The 24565-nt window shown below is 42.5% G+C and overlaps 1 protein-coding gene across 5 annotated transcripts; it reads right to left on the bottom strand.

Moving 5' to 3' along the window:
* Positions 1 to 2921: 2921 nt before the first annotated feature.
* hps3 (HPS3 biogenesis of lysosomal organelles complex 2 subunit 1) lies at positions 2922 to 23180 on the bottom strand. 5 transcript variants are annotated; one of them, XM_030372737.1, is made up of 25 exons: positions 23027 to 23180; positions 22399 to 22528; positions 22244 to 22315; positions 21883 to 21976; positions 21442 to 21515; positions 21148 to 21360; positions 20536 to 20596; positions 20027 to 20115; positions 19791 to 19908; positions 19452 to 19605; positions 18346 to 18428; positions 17964 to 18141; positions 16948 to 17029; positions 16488 to 16648; positions 16039 to 16140; positions 14489 to 14597; positions 13935 to 14206; positions 13631 to 13808; positions 7185 to 7418; positions 6839 to 7036; positions 5436 to 5609; positions 5175 to 5279; positions 4121 to 4330; positions 3766 to 3853; positions 2922 to 3560 (listed from the first exon to the last, which is right to left on the bottom strand). In XM_030372737.1, exons 2-25 carry the CDS (start codon positions 22447 to 22449, stop codon positions 3433 to 3435), a joined length of 3228 nt encoding a protein of 1075 aa, XP_030228597.1. In that variant the 5' UTR covers positions 22450 to 22528; positions 23027 to 23180; the 3' UTR covers positions 2922 to 3432. The 5 variants fall into 5 exon arrangements, with proteins under 5 accessions (XP_030228597.1, XP_030228599.1, XP_030228600.1 ...); XM_030372739.1 differs by having other exon boundaries at positions 22399 to 22659; positions 23027 to 23161; XM_030372740.1 differs by lacking the exon at positions 16039 to 16140.
* Positions 23181 to 24565: the final 1385 nt, after the last annotated feature.

The following is a 24565-nucleotide window of genomic DNA, read 5'->3' on the forward strand; positions in this document are numbered from 1 at the left end:
TCCACAATGCATTGCGCGTCCGTCCCCATTAAAGTCAATGGGGATCACGCAACGGACGGAGGTAGTGGGCACGGGGCGTAAGAACAGCTTCAGTTAAAAACGATACAATTTCTAACAAATTATTGATTAAAAAGGTTGTTCCTGCCAGAGACCAGACGTTTAATAAAGCTACATTAAGTGTGTAAAAATTACGTTGTTGTTTTTTCGGAACAGGCTGTACCTGACGAGGAATGGATACATTTAAAAGGGTTGGAACTATTTTTCAGGAATTGAGTGAGCTTCAGACACGATGGGCCCTGGATGAGTTCTTATCGTTGTGATTCCTCTTGTTTCTTGCCCTTAGCAGAAGGACCAGATGACTGTCTTATAAAGTAGATTAAGTTAGAAATAAACTGTTTTACTCCTGACTAGGTTAAGTCAGTCTCAATTGAAAGGTCTGCGGTCCCAGAAAAAGTTTAAAATGTCAATAAAGTGCACTGACTGGACGCTTCATGCAGCTTACAATGCACCTATATTCAGTGCAAACAATCTCAATGCCTCAACTCCTCTTCCAACTGACAAACATGTCACGTTCAAAGAGCTGATTTTGTTCAACAGTTCAGTTAAGTCTTATTTTAATATTTCAGTCCGTTTCTTCACATCATCATTAGTCCCTATACAAATCGTGTATCCTATAAATACACAGGGAATTGTGGTGAAAGGATGGACCATAAGCTCAACTTCATAGGCTTTATGAGGTTGAATCCATCCGTCTTTTAATTTTGCACCGTTCTTAATGGAAGATGATGCATATTCAAGTCACAGCTGATGTAACACACACACACACACACACACACACACACACACACACACACACACACACACACACACACACACACACACACACACACACACACACACACACACACACACACACACACACACACACACACACACACGATTGGGTCATTGCTTGGCTGGTGGGCCGTTTGTACAAGGGTAGACTTCAGACTACCTTGATAAACCTTAAGTCATAGAGTAGAAGAATCATCAAGAAGGGAAACCTACTAGTGTTTTGAAGGAAGGGAGGGCTGATGTTTTTAATACTTGCTCACTCTCGGGCGTGTTGAAGGGAGGGAATTCCTGGCAGGGTAAACAAAAAGGTAGATTCAAAGTTAGGAACTTAATATCACAATGAACAATGGACAGTAAGAGCTGTCAAACATCAAACTACATCAGGGATTTAGTTTTTGTTCAAGCGGAATTCTTTGAAAGAAGTTTAGTGGCGGACATACACTACTCAACTAAATGTTTAACACATAATGTAGCCTTACGTTTAGCCGGTCTGATTATTTCATTGGAATGACTGTTGCCGTCTGTGGGCTCAGACTACAGTCCTGCATATTCAGAATCTAGCCAGGTTATTAAGAGGCGTTTTACATTGACAAAGTTTGCATTTCACTGACCTCCATTTCAATCTCCATGTCCTCCTTTAAGTCTGGAATCAGGGGGCAGTCATCCAAGTCCTCTGTCCCGACAGAAAGCACTCTCTTCAGCTTGAATTGCTGTTCAGCTGGGCTCTGGACCTGGGCCTCTAGGTACTCCTCTTCAGAAACGGACACCAGAGGATGCTCTAGGTGCCTCTAGGTTGAAATAAGGAATGCAGATGATGGTCGTTTTGCAAAATTTCTCTGATTATAATAATGTATTAAAGGCTAAGTAAATGTTTACTTCAACGGATGCAACCATTTTAAAGAACTACCTCAGCAAAAGCTTTGGTTACTCTTCTCAGGCCCTCACACTTAGCATATCAAACTGCTTATCGGAGCACTGAAAAAAAAATGGGCTATTTAAACACAACACACTAACACTTACATAGTAGCCGAAGTAGCCCTCCTCGGTATCATGTACGGAGACCACGGCGCGAGACTCTTCCGAGGCGAAGATCTCCATCTCGATGTGCTCCGTGGTCCCAAGTGCGGCTGGCCTCTTCTCAAGCATCGTCATCCTCTTCTACGGCTACTACACTCTCTTCCTTATGTCCGACTAAGGCCAATTTTCTAGGTCATACGCTTATTTTAGCAATTAGCTGTTCGATATCTTTCGCTCACAGCAGCAGCCGCTTCGTATATATATGTATGTGGGTCACCTTCAACAAGCCCTGCGTTTCACCCTCTCTCTAGTTAATTTCTTTATCTTCTCCTCAACGTGTTATATGTTGTGTTCTTCACAAAAGTATTAGGTAACGTCCCTCACAATCGATATTTCTTTAAACCAAAAAAAAGTCTGCACACAGCCATCATGTGATTGATGACAGCTGAGCTGGTTGATTGTGTGTGTTTGTTGAAGTGACACCTGGACGGAAAAAAATGAACTTCCAATAAAACCAACCAAATGTGCCCAGCTACGTGGAAGTGATTCAGATGGTTGTGTTCTTCCTTGTAGTTTTATATTGCATTGTCTTTGTGTGGACATTGGAATGCAGTTCATCCACTAATGCGTTAAGCAGCCTACCTGTGAGGACAGCTCAAATGCTGGTTGATAATGTGGGTGTGTGTATCGGGTTTGTATTGGGTTCTGGTTGATTGTGTGTGTTGGATTATGCCCTGGTGTCTAATTCCTTAATTAGATAGCCCATTCTCGCTGACCATCTTTTCAATAACTTACTAAAGAGAAGAATGACATCTATGCTATTACAGAATCTCCATCAAAGAAAAACGATATGCCTAAAGCACCTACATCAGGAAGTCAGACTTTTATTTAATTTATATAAGCCATATTTAAGCATACCGTCCACACTACGCAATTACAAAACTATTTTCCAAAGTTTTGGACCAAAATACAAATAAACTTGATTAAAATTAAGAATCCTATCAATCTTGGCTTAATAACCCAAACCCCAGGCACCCATAATAACCATAATAAGACACATATGGTAGACGTACTTGTATTATAAATTGTTTTAATTCTCAGAAGAAATATGAATAAAACAATCAATATATATAGTCACATTTGCATTCAGGTATAAACACGTTAATTGTCCACTCTAGTAATCATAGCACATCAGCAACATTGTAAAGAAAATTATGCATAAATTTACCAATTCACAAATAAAACAATTAAAAATCGTGCTCTTTCAAGAGCATTGAAAATAAACTAAATATGAGAACATATAACATGATTTAGTCAATTCACATTGCAGCAGTTATAATACATCCTTCATTATCTGATGGATGACGTGATCCTTGGGTTGTGATATGATCACAGAAAAAAGCAAACTTCAAAACAAAATAAATCGGTCCAGCTACCTGGAAGGAATATAAATGGTTGTGTTCCGTGTGTGATGGAATGCAGTTAATCATTACTGGAACATGCTCTTGTATTCCTGTCAAGTAACCAAGTAACTTCATGGAAAGTCACAGTAGCATGTGTGTGTGCGTGAGTGTGCCTCTATTAGGCAAGTAGCTGTCTTTGACTGCATGCCAAAAGGTGGGGCAAAAAGTACAGTGCTGTTCCATCGTCAGGCATCAGCTCCAGGAACTCAACTGGACTAATCTCAGTAGCCACAACTAAAAGCGTTTCTGGGGGTATGAAGATATTTCAAATTAGAAACACAAGCATTGTATTGGGGTTCAGGCCCCATATTCTGAAACATTTATTCTCTACATTCTATTTTTATTAGTTTCCATAATAACTACCCTTAAACAGAAGGCAGAAAGACAGAAGAAAGCAGCAGCCAATTACATTAATCTAGATAATTACTACTCTTTAGTAATTAAGGTGTACCTTTAAGGGCAGCCAATAGGATGCCGTTCTCCGTCTCAGCTCTGGTCCTATTACACAGCTCAGGGAGGAGCTTCTGCCACCACAATGCCTGAGGAGAATATTTTGCTTGATCAATTAGTCAAAGAATATATTACTTATTTATTACTGCCCCTGCAGTTTTGAACGGATCTGAAATCTTTAGCCAACTCAATCATAACTCAAACTACAATATTTTCACACTTTGGAAACCCTGAATAGAGAATAAATCCAAAAAGTATTCAAGTTAAAGCACTAGAAAAGTTTGAGCTGTTTGATAAGGGGCATTACTTTCTTGTGTATGCTTGCATGCCTGCGTGTGTGTTTGCATGCCACAGACCATGTATGTCTCCTGTAGGTGGTGGTTGGCGTAGGGGATGATGGCCTGAGGACAGTGGTCCAGCAGTTTCTCTATGCAGTTCCCATGCTGCCCCCTCCTGGTGGCGCAGAGCACGTGCAGGCTGAGACCCCACAGGGTGGCCCCAAGGGACAGCTGCTCTAAAAGAGGCTGAACAGCTCCGATGGGCATGGAGGGACCGCATAGGAGGGACTACATAGGGGTGGTAGTGGAGGTCAGTGTTACTGAAATAACAGGGGAAAAACTGGTGTAAATGTTTGATTGTAATCTGAACTCTGTTTTTTTCGTGACCAAAGTACATTGATCACAAGAGGGCACACGAACACCATGCTGTGTGGTTGTCTAGAAATCCGTCTTGGCATCGGTTTATATTGATGCCTGCCTCAGAGAGAGGGTTAAGCTTCTCAGACATCTATAGTAGCACTTAGGGCTCGAGATCGAAGTTCGATTAATCGCCCAGCCCTAGTAGCACTGTGTTGTGCAAAGGTTATTAGCATTAAAGGGATGACAGAGTTAGTGTGGGTTGTTACCTCACCCCTCCTTCCGAGAAGTCTCAGCCCCAAACGCATCATTTAAATCTGAGTGTTTCTCACAAGATTAGATGAATCATGGGGTTGAATTACACTCTGAGAAAAACCTGTCCAACCAGCCAGTGTCTGCGGTCCAAGTACATTCTTCAAATCACAAACGCCTTGTCCTCAACAGAAATGTCTCCAACAAATGACGTAGATGACGTTGACATGCTGCATCAATTTAAAGCCATACTTGTCATGACATGTGTATTCATTGCAAGAAAAAAAATCGAAGTAACCACGCCCTACCAGACAGTATAGATAAAAAAATATTGAGTACCTGAACATATTGACTATGTTGAGGTAAATCCACAACTGTGTCATGTTATAATTGTTACTTGGATAAGGAATGTAAGGGCATGGCAATTAAAAATGTAACCACCCCCCCCTCCCCCCACAACCAGCCCCCACACACACAGATACACTTTCTAAGATACTAAGAATACTTTAATTCTGAGCCTTGCCTGGAGTTTCTGTAGTGCCTCCTGCTGTTGGGAGCCGGTATTGCTAGCTGGAGTCAGAATCCGGAGCCAGGGGTACAGCGTACCATAATGGGAGCAGGAGTTGATCTGAAACACATGCACACATCAAATTAAATGAGATTCTAAACCCATCTTAACTTATGCATATAACATGATCAATAAGTAATAACATAGCGCAAGGAGGTGGCAGCATTTAAAATAGTTGTCAGCTTTTCCTACACGGTGGGCCTGACTGTTCCATACCAGGTCCTCTGTGCTCTTCAGTAACTTGCTTGGGGCAGCCATGCCACTGGTGAGACGGTCAATGTAGACAACAGCCAATCGGAAGAGGAGCTCCTGGATGATGGCTTCCTTGGTTGAGGCCACAAGCACTGCCTCCCAGAAGTCTACCAGCAGGTTGTGTTCACAGCCCAGCTCCTAGATAGCAGGTCGGCATGGGGCTTAGAAGGTTAGACAACAATTATGTGATACTTTCTACTACTTTGACTGTGACATGTTGTGTTATGAGTAGTGCTGTCAAGCGTTTAAAATATTTAATCGCATTAAGGTCATATTTAACTCACGATTAATCGCAAATCTTTTTTCTAGGCTAAATATCCCTTGATTTCTTTGTCCCATTAATTGTTCTCATTATAATGCTCTTATCAACATTAAGAAGTTCATTGGCTTGCCTTGTGCAAATGTTTTTTTATTGATGACAACATTGGCATATGCTGATCAAAACAGGACGATACAAAAAAAAAGCCTATAGTGCAATTAAACGATGAACATACAAACATACTGCCTTGAACATAGCAGTCAGGCTACTGCTTCTTTGTTTTGAGCCAATGAAAAAAAAAAAAAATATATATATATTAGTGGTGGGCCGTTATCGGCGTTAACGGCTGCGTTAACGCGAAACTTTTATCGCGCAATAAAAAAAATATCGCCGTTAATCTATTTTCAAACACTTCCTTGTTCGGACCCATCACGTGACTGAACTAACCAATCAGAAGCTAGAATATAGGCTGAGGTAAACGTGAGGGAATCAGAGAGGCAGATTCAACAGAATATCCTGACTGTGTTAAATATGTAAACATGTAAATATGTAAGTAATAATTGTGTAACATAAATATGTAAATGATTAACTGACAAAACATTGTAAGTATATTTCTAGCAAATTAACTCAATATAAATTATATTAATTAAATGTATTCTACAACTTTCAAATATTTAACTTCTAAACCTTACATTATTATGGATTATTACACGGCTCTTCTCAATGCTGTAGACTGCTCCATTCACTTGCATGGGCCTTCCCAGCGTTCAGCTGTGAATTATTTTTGTTTATGCTCCGTTCACTTGCATGGATACTTCACAACTTCCAGCGGTGAATTATATTTGATAATTCACCGTTGCCAAGTATAATTGACAGTTGTCAAGGTAAACAAAAGATTTTTTTGCCGTTTGCCATTTTAATCTAGATTAATTCCGAAATTAATCTATGCCCACCACTAAAATATATATATATATATATATATATATATAATTTGCGTTAAACGCGCGATAAAAAAATGAACGCCGTTAAAATTGGTTTGCGTTAACGCCGTTAATAACGCGTTTAACTGACAGCACTAGTTGTGAGTCTATAAAAATCAAACCCCCACCTTGAAGACTTGGTCAGCCTGCTCAAGTTGGACCTTGTTGTTCTCGTGCAGGGCGACCATGGCGGCTGCGAGCAGTCCGGGTTGGTCCTTTCGGAGCTGGTTGGCCAACTGGGTGGGCCGCACCTGGGTATCCCGGCCTCCACTCCCACCATGCAACAACAGCCTTGGCTCTTCAATAAATCCATACACTAACAGCATCTGCACACAGACACACAGACACACACCAGTTTTCATCTATTAGAATCCATTATTATTTATTATCATTATCCTGTACAAATTTGTTGATTTTTTTTTAATTTGAAGGACAGAGTGTTCACCTTGAGGCATTTATCCCTCTGACTCGTACCTCGGCATGTTTTTCCATCAGCTCTGTGTAGCGCCGCAGGTCATCCAGGCGCAGGGACATGGTGGCCATGGTAACTGTCAGGGGAACAGACATCCCTGTGGCCTGCTCCAGGTGCTGCAGCCGCCTCAACACCTTGGCAGGGCTGACGTCTGCCATGGCAGGACTGGCGCACACGGTCACCAGCTGAGAGGGTTCTGTTTGGCTGAAGATGTCGATGATCTCATCAGCGGCCTCCTGCAGATGCAACGTGATGTTTGAGTTAAAGAAGAAATCAATTCTGGGCCCCGTAAACAAGCACCCTCTCATTCTTTTTTATTCAATAGTCCCACATTTTAACACATCGATAACCCAACATATTAGTCGTGATATCAGGCTAACAACTTGTCATCCCGAATGCAACTTTTAAACGAGGCATGCCAAAAGTTGTGATATGATGTTGTTTTTGTCTGCACACCGCAGTGTTTGAGACGTCAACAAACCATACAATGATTACTGTGCAATAGCTGAGGTCTTGCCTTGGAAGACCCTAATATTGAGGTAGGCTTACTACACTGCATAATGAAAGAAAGCTTACCAGTGAGCATACTTAAATTGAACTGTGTTCTTTACTTTGTAGACGTACCCTGTCAACAATTGAAACCCTCCCAATCAAAAACATACACCCACATTACAGTGGTTCAAGGCATGAAAGCCTGAGAAATATATTTTTTTTTTTCAGAGGGCAACATCTGATGAGTACCTTGGTCAAGACTTGAGGCATATAAAGTTAAAACAGAGCGAATAGAGTTATAGGTTTAGTAGAGGTAGGTTAAAGGTCCCATGACATGAAAATCTCACTTTATGAGGTTTTCTAACAGAAATATGAGTTCCCCTAGCCTGCCTATGGTCCCCCAATGGCTAAAACTTGCGTTTGGTGTAAAACGAGCACTAGCTGTTCGCCTTTGAAAAAACGGAGGCTCAAGTGCGCTGATTTGGAATGTCTGTATTTATGACGTCACCAAGAATCACAGCTCCTCCCCTTACTCTGCCTGGCCCGCCCAGAAACGTTGGCCCGCCAATGAGACTCGACCGTGCGAGCGCCACACGTGTGTGTGTGTGTGTGTGTGTGTGTGTGTGTGTGTGTGTGTGTGTGTGTGTGTGTGTGTGTGTGTGTGTGTGTGTGTGTGTGTGTGTGTGTGTGTGTGTGTGTGTGTGTGTGTGTGTGTGAATACACACACTGTAACGCAAGTGTTTCTTGTCGGTTCTTTGACGTGTCTTGTATTTCCACAACGAGACTGTTGTGGGGGTTATCTGAGCCATGGTTGAGAAGGAATTGGGGGAAAGGAACTTTGGCTTTGACTCGCTGAAGTACATGAACTGCGACATGCCGCCGGTTGCCGCGAGGCACCATCGCCCGGCAGCGGGCAGCCGGCAGCAGGCAGCGCCCGGTTCAGTCGACTTCAAATCAAAGCAAATTTAATTTGCAGCCAGGGAGGTCTAGCCTTCTGTCGTCGTTTTTCGCTACTGGAAACCGAAAAAGGGACAGGCCAATCAGATCGTGAGGGGCGGAATCGAGCCGAATGATGACAGAGCTCAGACGGTTCCGTGTTAGAGGTAAACAATAATGGCTGCTGCTGATGGCGAACAGCTGTCTTTCGACTCGGCTTTGGCCGCGACTCCAAGACTTGAAGTTATCATTTTCTTTTAGAAATGAACAATGAAATGAGTTTTTCCGACCGGACACGGTAAAAGTTTGATTTTAGAGCGACGGAAATTTCCTTCGCTCTAACTACGTCACCTTCTTCTTTGCTCTGATTGGTTGTAGCGCTATCCTATTGCGTGCAGAGGGAACTTGAAAGACAACCGTTTATCCCGCCCACACTGCCACCGTGCGAGACCAGACCCAATATCTTTCCGATATGGGTCTGGCTTGCCAGGCTATTAAGGCAGAATATCCATATAAAAACAATAAAACCAATGCAAAAGGTACAAATCGTTTGAAAGGTCAGGGTTAAAAGAAACACTGTCACATATTATCCTCACTTAATTTATTATTTGTGAGGATAATATGAAGTGAAATGATTGATATTGCTGTACACATGCTCAGTATTGAATATATAAGCCTGGTTCTAACTAGGGCCCGACCGATATTGATTTTTGAGTGCCGATGCCGATTATTTTCAGAGAAAAATTACGATTACGATTTAATCGGCCGATAAAAAAAACAAAAAAAAAACAGCATATAAAACGTAGTTTTTGATACCTTAAATATACTTTAAACACTTGTGACAAATATGTGAATTGAATGCAGAACCTTTGAGTGTTTTAGAATACATTTACAGTCAAAAATGAGTGTAATGTAAAATGTAAAATAAATAACTAACATCTGCGCTCGTGAGCAGTGACTAAAACGTGCGTGCTGAGCAGTATGGTCTCACCGTTAGAGTCTACAGTATAACAAATTAACATGGCCTGGGACCTAAAGAAAAACAGGCACAACATGCTCAAACAACGCGTCTTGTGTACATTGGTGAGGTGAGCGCGCAGCTGCCTGAGCGAGCGTGCTTTCATGTTGTACGGTAAAATTCAATATCCTCTTTTTTACTGCAGCTAAAGTTGTTAGTGAGCAAGGCGAGTAGGAGCGCAATCTGCAGGATACTAAGTGCAATAACATTTAAAAAAAATAATAATAATAAATAAAAAATCGGTTGTAATCGGCGTCTTTTTGGCCGATGCCGATTATTTTCAAAAAGGCTATAATCGGCCGATTAAATCGGCAGGCCTATGAATCGGTCGGGCCCTAGTTGTAACCCTTGCTTATCAGTTGGTTTTGGGTTCGATTTACGAAAGAACGTGTACGATAGATTAAAAGCTGAGAATGTAGTCGTTCGATGGGTTTGTCACATGTGCTCCACTTACTTTTGATGATACTAGTTATCAGTTTTTTTTCCCTTAGTTCGCTTTCATTGTTCTTTGGGACCCAGATATCCCTTTCTTGGGGAAAGACATGACTCTGTCACAGTGCACTGTGCTCCCGCATTAGCTGTATTTAGAAACTAATCCTACTGTGGACACCCATTTTGCTAGCCTGGTAAGCCAGACTCATATCGGGAAGATATTGGGTCTGGTCTCGTACGGTGGCAGTGTGGGTGGGATAAAAGGTTGTCTTTCAAGTTCCCTCTGCACGCAATAGGATAGCGCTACAACAAATCAGAGCAACGAAGAAGGTGACGTAGTCAGAGCGACGGAAATTTCCGTCGCTCTAAAATCAAACTTTTCCCGTAACCGGCAGGCAAAACTCTGAATACATCTTTCTTTTCCAGGAAAGACTTCAGTGCACTTCTTTTTTCATTTCTCAAAGAAAATGATAAATGCGTCATCGTCATCCTGGACAACACCCTCTCATTCGCACCCCATATTCACAACATCACCCGGACTGCATTCTTCCACCTCCGCAACATCGCCAGACTCCGCCCATCACTGACCCAATCCAGCACTGAAATCCTAGTTCACTCATTTGTCACATCACGCATAGACTACTGCAACGCCCTCCTCACCGGACTCCCCACCAAACTCATCAACAGACTGCAGATCATTCAGAACTCAGCCGCCCGGATCATCACCCGCACCAAATCATCTGACCACATCACCCCTGTCCTCATCCAACTTCACTGGCTCCCAGTACACTACCGCATCCAATACAAAACCCTACTCCTCACCTACAAAGCTCTCCACAACCTAGCCCCCAGTTACCTCTGCGACCTCCTCCAAGAATACACTCCCTCCCGCTCCCTCCGCTCAACCTCTGCTGGACTACTATGTATCCCCACATCACGACTCACTACAATGGGTGCCCGGTCATTCACTTGTTCAGCACCCAGGCTTTGGAACTCCCTCCCCCCACACATAAAACAGTCAGACACCATTAACCTTCAAGTCACAACTCAAAACTCACCTGTTCAAACTCGCACACAACGTCTAACTGATCACTGTTTTGATTGTTTGTTTGTTTTGTTTTGTCTTGTTTTTGTTTTATTTATTTCTTATTTATTATGTTTATTTTATTTATTTATTTTTTCCACAATGTCTTGTTTTTTAAACGATTTATGATGACTATATGCTCTGTAAGGTGACCTTGGGTGTCTTGAAAGGCGCCTCTAAATGAAATGCATTATTATTATTATTATTATTATTATTATTATTATAACTTCAAGTTCTGAAGAGTCGCGGCCAAAGCCGAGTCGAAAGACAGCTGTTCGCCAGCAGCAGCAGCCATTATCGTTTACCTCTAACACGGAACCGTCGCAGCTCTGTCGTCATTCGGCTCGGTTCCGCCCCTCACGATCTGTTTGGCCTGTCCCTTTTTCGGTTTCCAGCACCGAAAAACGACGACAGAATGCTAGGCCTCCCCGGCTGCAAATTAAATTTGCTGCCGCTAGGGGCGACCATTTTGCGCCTCCATTTGTATTTATTTTTACACAAAGTTGATTTAAATAACTGATTTATTCAGCTACCTCTAATTCAGTTGTGACACTAATTACTGTGTGTGTGTGTGTGTGTGTGTGTGTGTGTGTGTGTGTGTGTGTGTGTGTGTGTGTGTGTGTGTGTGTGTGTGTGTGTGTGTGTGTGTGTGTGTGTGTGTGTGTGTGTGTGTGTGTGTGTGTATGAAGGCATTATTGTAGCAAAACTCTTTAACACCTGTAACTGCACATTTTGTATGCGTACACTAAAATCACAAATGTGTAGCCGTAAATTTGATGTCGTAAATATTTTTTCTACCATTGTAAACAATAATAAATAGGGTCTACGAGTTCACAAGTCTGTGTTACAGGTGCACAAATCCAATCCTGTGCATCACAATTTCAAAGAGTCATGCAATTGACACTTTTGCTACAATCATTGTAGAGCAGTTAGTCCAAAACACATTAACACACCCGTGTTTCATAATCTGAGAACATGCACAACAGTTGTGCATTTGTAAACCCAAATGTGAACTAGAGCGTGAGCGTCCGTGGGCGGGACAAAATTGCAGCATTAACCAATGAAAGTCGCTGGCAGGGGGTGCTTTTTTCAGACTACACTGGGACCATCCAAGCAAACTCTTACTTTCTGGAGACTTGAAAGTAGACAAGAGGGCATCCTACATGACGGAGTTGGGTATCTTACATTATGTCAAATCAATGACTTAATTCAACTGAATTCCCCCCAAATTATTGCATTAACAATTATTGCATTAGCAAGTGTCCCTCAATGTATTTTAATGGTCTGCTTGGATGGTCCCAGTGTAATTTGAAAAATGCACCCCCTGCCGGCAACATTCATTGGTTACTGCTGCAATTTTGTCCCGCCCACGGAAGCTCTGCCTCATACGGATACAAATCCCTTTTGCTATACATGAATCACCTATACGTGTTGCAAAACTACCTGCAAAAAAAACCAAAGCTGAAACTTGCATGAGCAGAATCGAGCAGTTGTAACGATGGACTTGTGCTCGCTCATTAAAATGCTGAAGCAACATAGCGTTCTATATCATTTTATTTGTGAGGAAATTTTTCACAGATGTGCAACTTCTGATGCATTATATCACATTTGGGTTCACGAATGCACACATTTTGGGCATGTTCTCAGATTATGAAACACCGGTGTGCGAACATGTTTTGCAACAACTGCGCTGCAATGATTGTAGCAAAAGTGTCAATTGCATGACTCTTTGAAGTTGTGATGCACAGGATAGGATTTGTGCACCTGTATCACAGACTTGTGAACTCGTAGACCCAGTCCCTCTAGAAAAATGCGGCGTTTTTTTGTGATTGTTGCGGCCAAAAATCCTTGATTATGTGGCACATTTTCTTAAAAAATGCGATGAAATATGCATATTTATGCAATTTTTGCAATGAAATTGTGGGAACTTGCAAAAATTGCGGGAACTCGCAAAAAGAATGCGGGAACTTCGATGACGTTCACGTCGCGTAATTATGTCACTTCATAACATTCCCATGGCAACAGGGGGAAATGGCTGCTCTTGTGTGCAGTAAACGCAACATTTTTCAACTTTCTGCTAAGATATATGTGACTCTTTTGCAACGAAAATGCGGGGATTATGAAATCATGCAAGCCCTGCATATTTTGCGCGGAAATAGGCAATTTATGCAGTGAAAGTGTGGCATATTTGAAAAAATGCGACCCCCGCATGAATATGTGGACTTTGGCTGATTATGCGTTTAATTATGCGATCGCATTTTTCTGGAGGGACATAGTGTTTACAATGGTTGAAAAAATATTTACAACTTCAAATGTTCTGTTACACATTTGTGACTTTAGAGTACACATGCTAAATAAATATTTACGACTTCAAATTTACTGTTACACATTTGTGACTTTAGTGTACGCATACAAAATCTGCAGTTACAGGTGCTAAAGACTTTTGCTACAATAATACCTTCATATGTGTGTGTGTGCCTCTGTACCTGGCTTAAGATCTGGTCAGTTTCCTCCAATAGGAAATGGTTCAGGTAAAAGACGAAGCCGGGACCGTAGCTGCATGGACTAATGGGCAGGGGGCGGTTCCTGGACATGACTTCTGTGATAGACAAGCCAGACATCCTATAGTATGGGAGTGCTAGATGACAGTCCTTTTGGTTGCCCCTAGACGAGAGGAGGGAAGAGCAGAGCTTTACTTAGTGGAAAGTTTTTTTTGAATGAAAGCCAACCAAGATGTAATGCAGCCATGTGTGCTTCTGGCAGTGCAGCTGTTTATTGGTTTCAGAGTACCTGCTGAAACAGTCTCCAAGCTGGGCACAGTTTTCTCTGAAAGCTGTTTCCATCACTTGTCTCTCTGCCTTGCTGTCTGTGAATGCATCCGTGGTGGGCCTCTGGGCCTTCTCTCCGTCTGTGGGCATCTCTGGCAGCTCCCTGGGCTCTCCCTTGGCAGTTGGCAGGGGCTTGATCAATGTGGCGCGGAGGATAAGGTGTGCCTCACTGAGGAGGTGGCGACAGCTCTCGCCCATTGGGTGGGTTTCTGCGTAACGACAGCTGTATTCCACCTAAAATGCATGTCAAAGACATGCACATGCACACACCCACACACTGAATAACATAAGTTTGCAGGATTCCAGAGGAAAAATGGCTTTTGGCCAAAACGGATCAACTCCCCCACTAAACTACATTTCTACATTCTACTTACATAAAAATATAAAATCATTTTGATTAAGTAAAGAAGAAACCGGGGGTTAAATGACTTATCCTCTAAAATGGCAAATAGCTGCCGTGTCCATGTATTACTTATATATTTACTGTGAAACAAAGTGCCCGTGTTTGTGCTTTACCATCTCGTGGTAGAGTGTGATAGGGGAGACTGTGTTGACCACATACAGATTCCATCCATGCCCGGTCACGCTGGGCGCTTTAGGACGGGAACCGGCCCACTTCTTGCTCCTGGTGTGAAAAGTCAAACACTGTCAACGAACTCATCGTTTTTTGGACACCGCTTGGGTCAATGATTCAGCCATCAGTATTCTTGTGAAGTGGCAATAATTGAACATTACATGTCAGAAGTCCACCAATCTAACCTGAAGTAGAGACAATACACTAAATTTCTTCTTGAATCACTATGCTTTTTGGTACTTGAACTGGTAGGATGGGCTGGTTTGGCCCTGCTCCTCCTCTATACATAGCTATCCAAAGAGATCACTATGATGTGAAACTATGAATTTTACCATGAAATTGATTTAGAGTACACTGCACAATATGGGTTGTCCGAAACTAAAGATCTGATTGGTGGTCCATACCTTAAGATCTGATTGGATGCTTGATAGGGCATGAGATCATACAGGAGTCATGTGATGATTCAGAAAAATATTTATTCATGACTAATGACACAATAATAAAAGGCAAAAATGTGTCTCTCTTAAAAGCACCTTCTGACATAGCAAATGCATCTGTAGCTGGTGTAGAAACGCGGCCAGTTCTTAACCGTTATTGGAGAGTCTGACTGCATGCAATCATCACAGCCAATAACACAATTATAAACACTTTGCTATTGGTGCTATGAAATGCATCAACTGAATAATCATTTGTGTACAAAGCATCATGAAATTTATGTTATAAGTTAATATATTGGAAAAAACGTATCTGACTGCAAGACTGCTGCTTAATTGGTTTTAAAATGTACATTTGTTTGATTGTCGGTTCTTGTGTTTGTGTGTATACTTACAACGTTCTAATTTAACTGCTTGCTAGAATGAAAGGCATGCTGTTTGTCAGTCACATTCGTGAATGATAGTGTCTTGGTCAGGTGCGATGTCTGTGTTGGTATGCCTCTTTGTTTAGAGCGCTATGAAGCACACCTACTGCAGCTACACACACAAACTCATTCACTGTGAGGGGGTTAGGCCAGTTAGGATCAGCTGAGCTTGGGAACCAAACCAGGAAGGGTATCACTATTAGACCAAGCCACAGAATAGAATGATGATGTGTGTATTGAAATTAAATTGATAATATCATTTAAAATAAAGCATATAGAATTATAATTGATTAATTCATAATAACTTCATTCAGAGTGGATGTTTTTTTTGCCAACATTGAAACTGTGGCAAGAACTACAAAACTAAAGTATTTTGTTGAGAGAAAAAAGATTGTGTGTAGGTTTACATAGTATGACTTACATTATACAACCATAAGTCCCGTTTAACATAACAGCTATGATCACTTTACCGTTACTTTGCATCCATTCTAAATCAATGATTGATTTATATATCAGTACAATTAAGTTGCTACAAACCTTTAATCCCTACTTGGGGTGGGTGCCATAGTGTGTGAAGGTGTGGCGGCTTGGTCTGAAGTGACCCTGGAATACAGAGGGGTTTTGGGCTCTTACAGAAAGGGCCGGGACAGTAGACTCTCCAGAGCTGGCGTGGTCGTGGGATCAATCCCCAGCGCCAGGAAAATATCGGTCAGCATTGAGTGCTCCCTAAACTCCCTACAATAACAACAGTAATGATGAACGCACACTCCGTCACTAAATCCCGACATGCTAGTGAGCAGTATTTCCTGCTCTTGGGCACAGACACAGACAGACACAAGTGCAGTCACTGACGCGCGCACACACACACACACACACACACACACACACACACACACACACACACACACACACACACACACACACACACACACACACACACACACACACACACACACACACACAAAACCCAAACACCCACCCACACCTAGGCCAGTATTTTTGGTACTCACATCAGCAGCAGCCTACTAGGGGCTTAATACAAACAAAGAAACCAGAGCCCCATCTGCCCACTGCTGACTTACATGAAGCTGCGCGTGTGTGTGGCGCGGTCGGCCTCCTCGGGCGGCTCGGCGTCGGCAGCGGAGAGCAGCATGACGTGGCGGCCCAGTGCACACATTGTGCGCAGGCCGATGAAGAGCTGCATCCGAAGGGCGCACACCTTCAGGCTGACCGGGGGGCAGGCCTGGAGGACCACGGCCACACCCACACACAGACACACACAGCGGGCAGGTTGTTCGAATATGACTATGCAGTAAGCCCTTTTGTTTTATAGTTACACATAGACATGAACCCTGATTGTGTAGCAGAGTAGAGTAGAAGCTAAACAATGATATAAAAACAAATAATTAGCATTTCGGGAACCACGTTAGCTAGTACCTAGTTCAACTTCCTTCAATTAGGGAAACCAATAATATTTCTCTATGAACAATGGCGTATTGCTTATTTGAGGATGGGATAATGGTAAGGGGGTAGGGCTCCTACCCTCATGGTGGTGTCGATGTAAGGGTCTTCCACTCGAGCTGCTACTGCTGCACAGCGCACAGAGAAGCACTGCAGAGCACTCCTGACACACCGAAAAACACACACAGACACAGGGAAGAATTGAGGCCTCCTTGGGGACTAACATTTTTTCGATTATCCACACTCAAAATGTTTCAAATGTGGCATTGCATTCATCAAACACATGTTCCTGTGCGTTGTGCTCTTTAATAAACCCTTAGAGACCCTCCTGCATCTCGACCATAAACCAACAAGATATCCTGCACACCTCATAATAGTGGTGTCGAGATGATGCCTCATGAAACGTCAAAGACTCTCAGCCAGATGAACCACCAAAGTGGTTCGACCTCAAAGCTTCAAATAAGTACGCTAGGGACACCTAGTGGTGATTGAAATTATGATGAAGGAAAAAGAGTTTCCAGTGAACCTAACCCAAAATGTAATGTTTGCTTCGTGTGCTGATACAGCATCAAATCATTTGAGAATTAAAGTAATTTCAGTGATACATGTGTGAGTGTGCCGTTCATAAATATCTCCTGAGCTCATGGTAGAAAATATATCATTTGGCAAAGATTATAAGTAGTCACCCCGGGCAAAATAGACTTCATCACCTACAGTACTAATAATTGTAATAATAATGCTTGAAGTGATATCACACTGCATGATGACTGAGAATGAGAGTGATTAATTCAATAGCCATTAAAGTCATCTTGGAACTATGCAGTGTCCTCTTTTTGTTAAAGATGCACCAATTGTGAACCCATATCACGGAACAGCCCGAGATGAAGCCTCAAACGTCACACGCAGCGTCACTTCGCCTATATGAATCCTACTCGATACGGAGCTTCGCTGGGAGGGGAGCTGACGTACTCGACACATGCCCCGATGCCTCGACGCAAACCATAACATCACTATCCCATTATATACCCATGCATGCATCTTCATATTCCAAGTGTGGGATATGGGAGCAGGACAACCTAAGACAACAAGACACCCACTTTGTGATGACATGCAGCAGGTCGTCTGTGAGCACCGCCCGCAGGACCTTCTCTGGGTACTGATAGGCTGAAAGCAGCTCCACTCCGCCCCTCAGGCTGTAGAGGTAGCCGGTGGTGGGCAGCGAGAAGAAGCAGAACACACAGGACGGCTCTTCCGGGCACTGCATCGACTTGTTTCCTGGAGCCAGGAGAGGGAACGAGAGAGTGACAGAGACAAAGAAATGGAGAGACAGAGACAGAGACAGAGAGAGAAGAGATTAGATGAGAGAAGAAAACATTAAAAACGAAGGAAGGGAAGAAAGAAAGAGAGTGATCAAGTTTACTCGACTGCAAAGACAAAATAAACTATGGTGTAATCCACTTCTAGCTCTGATGCACCCACTGGTGAACATTGGGTGGAGCTGTAGGGAGTGCAGTTTGGTCTCCTCCACACTGCAGCCCTGGAAGAAGTCAGGTGCAAACCGCCTGGGATGAAGAGAGAGAGACGGAGAGGGAGAGTTGTTGACAGAAAGACAAATATGAGTACTGGAAGGTCCATTTCTGGTTTAACAGTTAAAAGGGCATTATTACTACGGTATAGATGAAGATAACTTATCGCTGTTGGTGACTGTGGTATAAGTGAAATAAAATTCAACGTGTCCCGGTATTCGAAAAGGATGAGCAACATTTATTCCAATTTTATCCTTTCTTAAAAGACAATTCCGGTATTTTGAACATCGAGTCCCCTTTCTGGTTTGTCTAGGATGAATTAGAGTGGTTGACACCAACATTTTGAATATTGGTCCTGTCTCGGGTATTTGGCTCATTTCGAATCACCCCTGCCTACTTCACAATGGCTGGCTACGGGTATTCACAAACCTGTCCTTAAAACAACCCTGAACGTTTGTTTTCAGAAATGTGCAACTCAACGAGTGGTTAGTGGTGTTTGTTGATTTTCCAAATCAAGTATCGTATCGAAATACAGTTTCTGTCTTGTTTTATTTGGCATTTTGTAAATCCATTGATTTCGGTTGGAAGGCTCATTGCACCTGGACCGGAAACGGAAAGGCGGGCTGGTTGTAGTCTTTTCGCTCCATTCTAGCCATACTGTTGAGACGGGGAACCAAGCGAAAAGACTACAACCAGACCCCCTTTCCATTTCCGAACAATGAATCTTTCAACCATAATCAATGGATTTACAAAATGCCAAATCGAAATGAGCCAAATACCCGAGGACAGGACCAATATTCAAAATGTCGGAAGTCAACCACTCTATTTCATACTAGACAAACCAGAAAGGGGGCTCAATCTTCAAAATACCGGAATAGTCCATTAACACACTATTGTCAGGTTATTGATACAGTGGTATAGTATTCTGAGGATGTAATAACACACACACACACACACACACACACACACACACACACACACACACACACACACACACACACACACACACACACACACACACACACACACACACACACACACACACACACACACACTCACCTGTATAGAACAAAGGAGAGTGTGTATTGTCCCGTTTCCTCCATACCCGTCTTCTCTATGGTCACGGACACACCACAGTCTCTTGCCCGCTCTCCCAGTAACTCCTGATGGCGTTGCAGGACCAGGAAATCCCCGGGATCCTCCCCTTGATCCACTGGGAAAACACAATTGATCAAATTGACCAATGGGAACCATGGTATATGGGAACCATCAGTATAAATATCAAGATTGCTTTGAGGAACAGAGTTAGACCATATTGTATCCGTTTTATTGAGGAACCATGCGTGAGGATGTGGGGTTTAGATTTTACACAAAGAGAGTTTGATTGTGTGTTTTTACCACATGTATTCATGTCTGCCAGTTCTTCTGCCGTCTTGGGGTCCAGGCTGGAGTGGAGTTTAACCACAAGCACCTCCAGCTCTGCGTGTACAGCTACGTATCCCGCACACAGCGCCACCTGGAGGGAGAGAACGGACCTTCACATTTAGGTTACATGAAGGAAAACATTTAGTATGTTGGTTGAAGTGACTTTGCGTTGGGATACACAATGATGTCGTCAGAGTAGAGCAAAGAACCTGTTGAGGTCCAAGTCCTGGAATGTGGAGGATGACAGAGCGCTCAAAATCCAGGACAGAAACATTTGGGTTCGAAGGAGAATTTGGAACTATAGAAAGAAGAGGAATAGATTGAGAGAAGTTCTCCAACTACCTTCTGAGAACACGTTAAATTTGTTTCAACAAGTATTGTTGTGTTTACCATAAACATGTGATAACATCTGGGAGCTGGAGTGGCACATGGTTATAATAAGTTAGATAGACGCAAAAGGGCGGGAAAGAAAAGGAAATAATTATTTCTTCCTCTCAATCCATAACATAATGAAAATATACAGATAAATGAAAGGGTCCTCCAGACATGTAATCGCTGCATACATGGATGGCCTCCAAGAAATAAATCCACTGAAACCAATTTTTTGATTGTTTTTTTCCAACTAACTTGGATGGATAATTATAAACAAGAGCAAGCAGGTTCAAATTTGACTCAAGTAAGTTGCCTCCGGTGTATACACCTTCTGCAGTGGACTCACCCGCTTTCTTACTGTGGCTCGGCTGTGTGTTCTGGAAGGAACTCTGAGGGTTCAACTGGTTCTTTCAAAAGAACAAAAGAACAAATGAGGTGTACAGTAGCATCAAATAACAAGACCAAGTAGAAGCACTACAAGGGACAGGAATGACTTGAGTTTGCAGAGTAAAACATATTGGATAATGTCAGCACATTGTCAGTGTCTGTTAAGAAACTAAACGTGTTGATATTGGTTGAGAGCCTCTATCAAATGGATTGAAATGTTCTACCATTGTGTTTGTACTTGCTGCAAGCCAAACGATGCTCATATATATACTAACAGTCTGGAAGTAAAGCAGACGTTGGGTGTTGGGCAAAAGCGTTTGATGAAATTGGGAGAAGGGGAATTATAAAGCACTCCAATTCCCATTTCTGCATCTACCAAATCTTTTAACCATTAATCAAAAGAAAGGTAGGGAGGTAGGGAGGTTGGGAGGGAGGGAGGGAGGGAGGGAGGGAGGGAGGGATGGATGGATGAATGGATGGATGGATGGATGGATGAATGGATGGATGGATGGATGGATAGATGGATGGATGGATGGATAAAACAAAAATGATGTGCTCAAACCAAGTATACCAAGTTATGTTGGCTCTCCCGCCTCAAGGTGAACAAAACCAGGGTTTTCTCGCAGGCCACCAGTAGATCCCCCGTTACCGGGCAACATGCCACGGCGACGGGCCGCTCCGACAATGGGATCTCGATAATCTCCATCTGAGCTACGGACCGCTGGGATGCTCCGCGTAGCAGGTGTCCCAGCATGCGCACCCCTACGCGGGACTTCTCCTCTGCCTGGACGGGTGAGCGAGCAGAAGAGAGATTAGCAGCCACACTGATTTGATTGATTGTCTGGGAGGGAGTGTTTGTGATCACCTGGTAGCGCCAGTTGGTGTACGCTCTGAGGTAAGTTGCGTTGTTCTTGTCCTCTATCGTCACCAAGTAGTCTCCTGGGCAGCAGGTGATGAGGTGAAGTAGAGGAGATGGAAATTAACTTTTAGACCAGTGTTTACTGCCATTAGCAAAGATCTCCCTTGCTAATTACTCTGGTTAAAATGGTACATTAAAATTACACTGATTTGACCTCCTTTTTCACACTCCAATTAACCTAAAAAAATTGTGGACAAATAAATTACACTAATAATAACTCACAATATCACTGAGTGAGTGAGTGAGTGAGTGAGTGAGTGAGTGAGTGAGTGAGTGAGTGAGTGAGTGAGTGAGTGAGTGAGTGAGTGAGTGAGTGAGTGAGTGAGTGAGTGAGTGAGAGAGACCTTTGCCACATGAATACAGAACAGGATGGAGAGAGAGAGAGACCTATAGCGCTGTACTGGATAATCCTGGGGGTGCCCATGGTGGCAAAGCGACACAGGAGGGGACAACCTTCCTGGTCCAGACTGTAGGCCTCCACCTTGAGTTGGTTGGTCAATGGCAAGAAAATAACAAAAAAAAGAAGTCGAGATGAACACAGCACTGATTCCCAATAATTGGACATCTGGATTTCAGTTCAGTGTGTACAGAAAAACCTGTTCTGCTTTCATCAATGCAGGACCTTTAACAACGCTCAACGGGAAATTGAATAATGATCCAATGAAAAAAAAAAAGAAGTATTTTGTTTTGTGATTGCAAATGATTAAGTTAATCGGAACCAGGCAAAAACAATAAAATTCGATGTAACCTTGCATCCTCCTGTGGCCACAACAAATATAACTCCTCCACCGGAGCACAAAAGTCCTGGTTCCTGTTCCACCTAAGGAAAATAAAGAGTACCGTCACTCGTTTAACTTTAGATCAGTAGGTATGTCGTACATGGCAAAATGGAGCATCACTGACCTGTACGATTTGTTGCGACGCAAAAGGATGGCAGTTGTATACGTGAACCATTTTGACTCGTCAGGAATCCTCAGTCCAGATTGAATTAATTGGGAGCTCCTGCGAAATGCTTCCTTGGCTTATAGTGGTACTGTGGGATTGAATGTTTAGTAGCTAGAATCCATGTCTTCAAACCTCAGGCAGTAAGTCCCGTGAAGTCATTCAGAAGGGACGGCAGCGGCGACAGGGCAACCTCTGATGCAAAGTACCGAGGTGGAACCACTGTTTACCGCCAATGACACGACGGAAATGTAGAAAGGCGTCTTGTAAGTCAGCTGAATGTCAGCAATCGAAATGCCTTTTACCAGGGTTCGGACGCTTTCCCTTTCGGTCTGACCTCCCCCTCTCCACTCTGCAATACTTAACAATACTGGATCGATAGCACTTGGAGTACCTCGATCTGACGTAAGCCCAGAAAACTACTGGGAGCGAAATAAATGTTACTAATCATCTGTTCTCCTCTGTGTGTGCATGTGCGTGTGTGTGCGTGCGTGTGTAATCGATATCACATGCTACTGTCTTGTGAGTAGCATCAATGCACTGGTGATGCTGACGGCCAGGAAATATAATAACGTAGGCAGGTACTTACGTTATGCAGATAATACGTCCATTTTCAAAATAACATAATTACAATAGTCATATTTGACTATTAAACGCATCCAGGTAATTCACGCTGCAAAGTAGGAAGAAGAACTTGTCTTCAACGCAACACCAAGCCACTCCAACCTCGTCCGTGATTGGTTCATGTTTCATGTCTCATGGTTCATTGGCTATCGGCCCGTCCATAAAGTATCTGTCATTGTAAAAATAAAACATGTTGACTTCAGAATAAAAGCTTAATATTTATAATACCCATTGCTTTTATGACAGCTACAAAATGCAAAACACAAGCCTCTAGAAATAAAAATATAAAAATACAAAATAATTGTTATTGTGTTGCTGCATGAGCCCTCCCTGTAGTATTAGAAACCACCATACGAGGGCAGCCTTGAGTACAATATAAAAACATGCGTAACGTTATTGCTACTTATGCAGAATCTATAGGCAATCTCAGGTCAATAATTTTAACCAACTAAAAAACAGTATTGTATAACAATAGAAAATGTATATCTTAAATTCACTTGAATTCACATTGCTGTCCATTGCTGAAATATCAGTCATCGAGACTTCTTTTGACTTCACATATCACCCAAATAATACATAGGCCTACTGAAAATCATATGTAGGGAGGGAAATAGCTCAATATGAAATGTGAAACAGCTCAATTTCATAAATTTTAGACACCAAATTATGTTACAGTTAAACATTTAAGATAAACTTTAACAGAGAAAAGCGAGAGAAAGGAAAATAATATTAATCAAATCAGATTATTATTAATTTGATTATGGTTTTCTACCAAAGAAGCAGATTAAATAATTTCTTGCTGGGATTTACATGATGATAAGTATATCTTTATTCGTAATAGTCAGCCACATTTTCCTCCTTCATGACCAGGATGTATGGAGCCAAACTGCTACACGTTTTTACCCACAGCTGACTTCGTTTATTCAAGCCTAGAATATAAAGACAAAGACATACCCATACTTATAGTAAGGCAACTTAAGTAATGCAACTTACTTTATAAACGAATCGATTAATACATTTTGAACTAAGCAAATCCGAGTTAACTTTTTTAGGGCAGATGAATAGGTATATCCTCCTTGTTAAAACAAGCCAGCTGTTTTTTGGGGGGGCATAATTCAGGATTATTAAAACACAAAAACAATATTGAAGGTATGGGACCATATGGCTTTCTGTATGAGCGCTCTCCATATCTCAATCTCTCCATGCAGCTCTCTGTTTCACTCCCTCTCGCCCCCCCCCCCCCCCCCCCCCCCCCCCCCTCTCTCTCTCTCTCTCTCTCTCTCTCTCTCTCTCTCTCTCTCTCTCTCTCTCTCTCTCTCTCTCTCTCTCTCTCTCGCCCTCTATTTCTCTCGCTCTAGTCGCTCTTTCTTTCTCTCTGTGTAGCTTCATCTCCTGTTCTAGACACCGATTGTCGGGGTGAATGGGGAGCTGTCAGATGGTCCCGTTGGGTCATCATTACGTTCGCTAAATTACATTGGATATTACTTTCCGAATGATCTCCGAT

This window comes from Gadus morhua, chromosome 12 (genome assembly GCF_902167405.1).
Source record: "Gadus morhua chromosome 12, gadMor3.0, whole genome shotgun sequence".
In the NCBI taxonomy this organism is placed as follows: domain Eukaryota; kingdom Metazoa; phylum Chordata; class Actinopteri; order Gadiformes; family Gadidae; genus Gadus; species Gadus morhua.

What these genes read in the sequence shown, in the direction of transcription:
- hps3 (XM_030372737.1), bottom strand. Translation starts at nt 22,449, where the DNA reads ATGGTTCACGTATACAACTGCCATCCTTTTGCGTCGCAACAAATCGTA. An exon ending in ACACCAACTGGCGCTACCAG is followed by an intron (nt 21,361 to 21,441) that starts GTGATCACAAAC and finishes TCACCCGTCCAG; the next exon opens with GCAGAGGAGAAGTCCCGCGT. An exon ending in TGATGGAAAAACATGCCGAG is followed by an intron (nt 7,037 to 7,184) that starts GTACGAGTCAGA and finishes GTCTGTGTGCAG; the next exon opens with ATGCTGTTAGTGTATGGATT.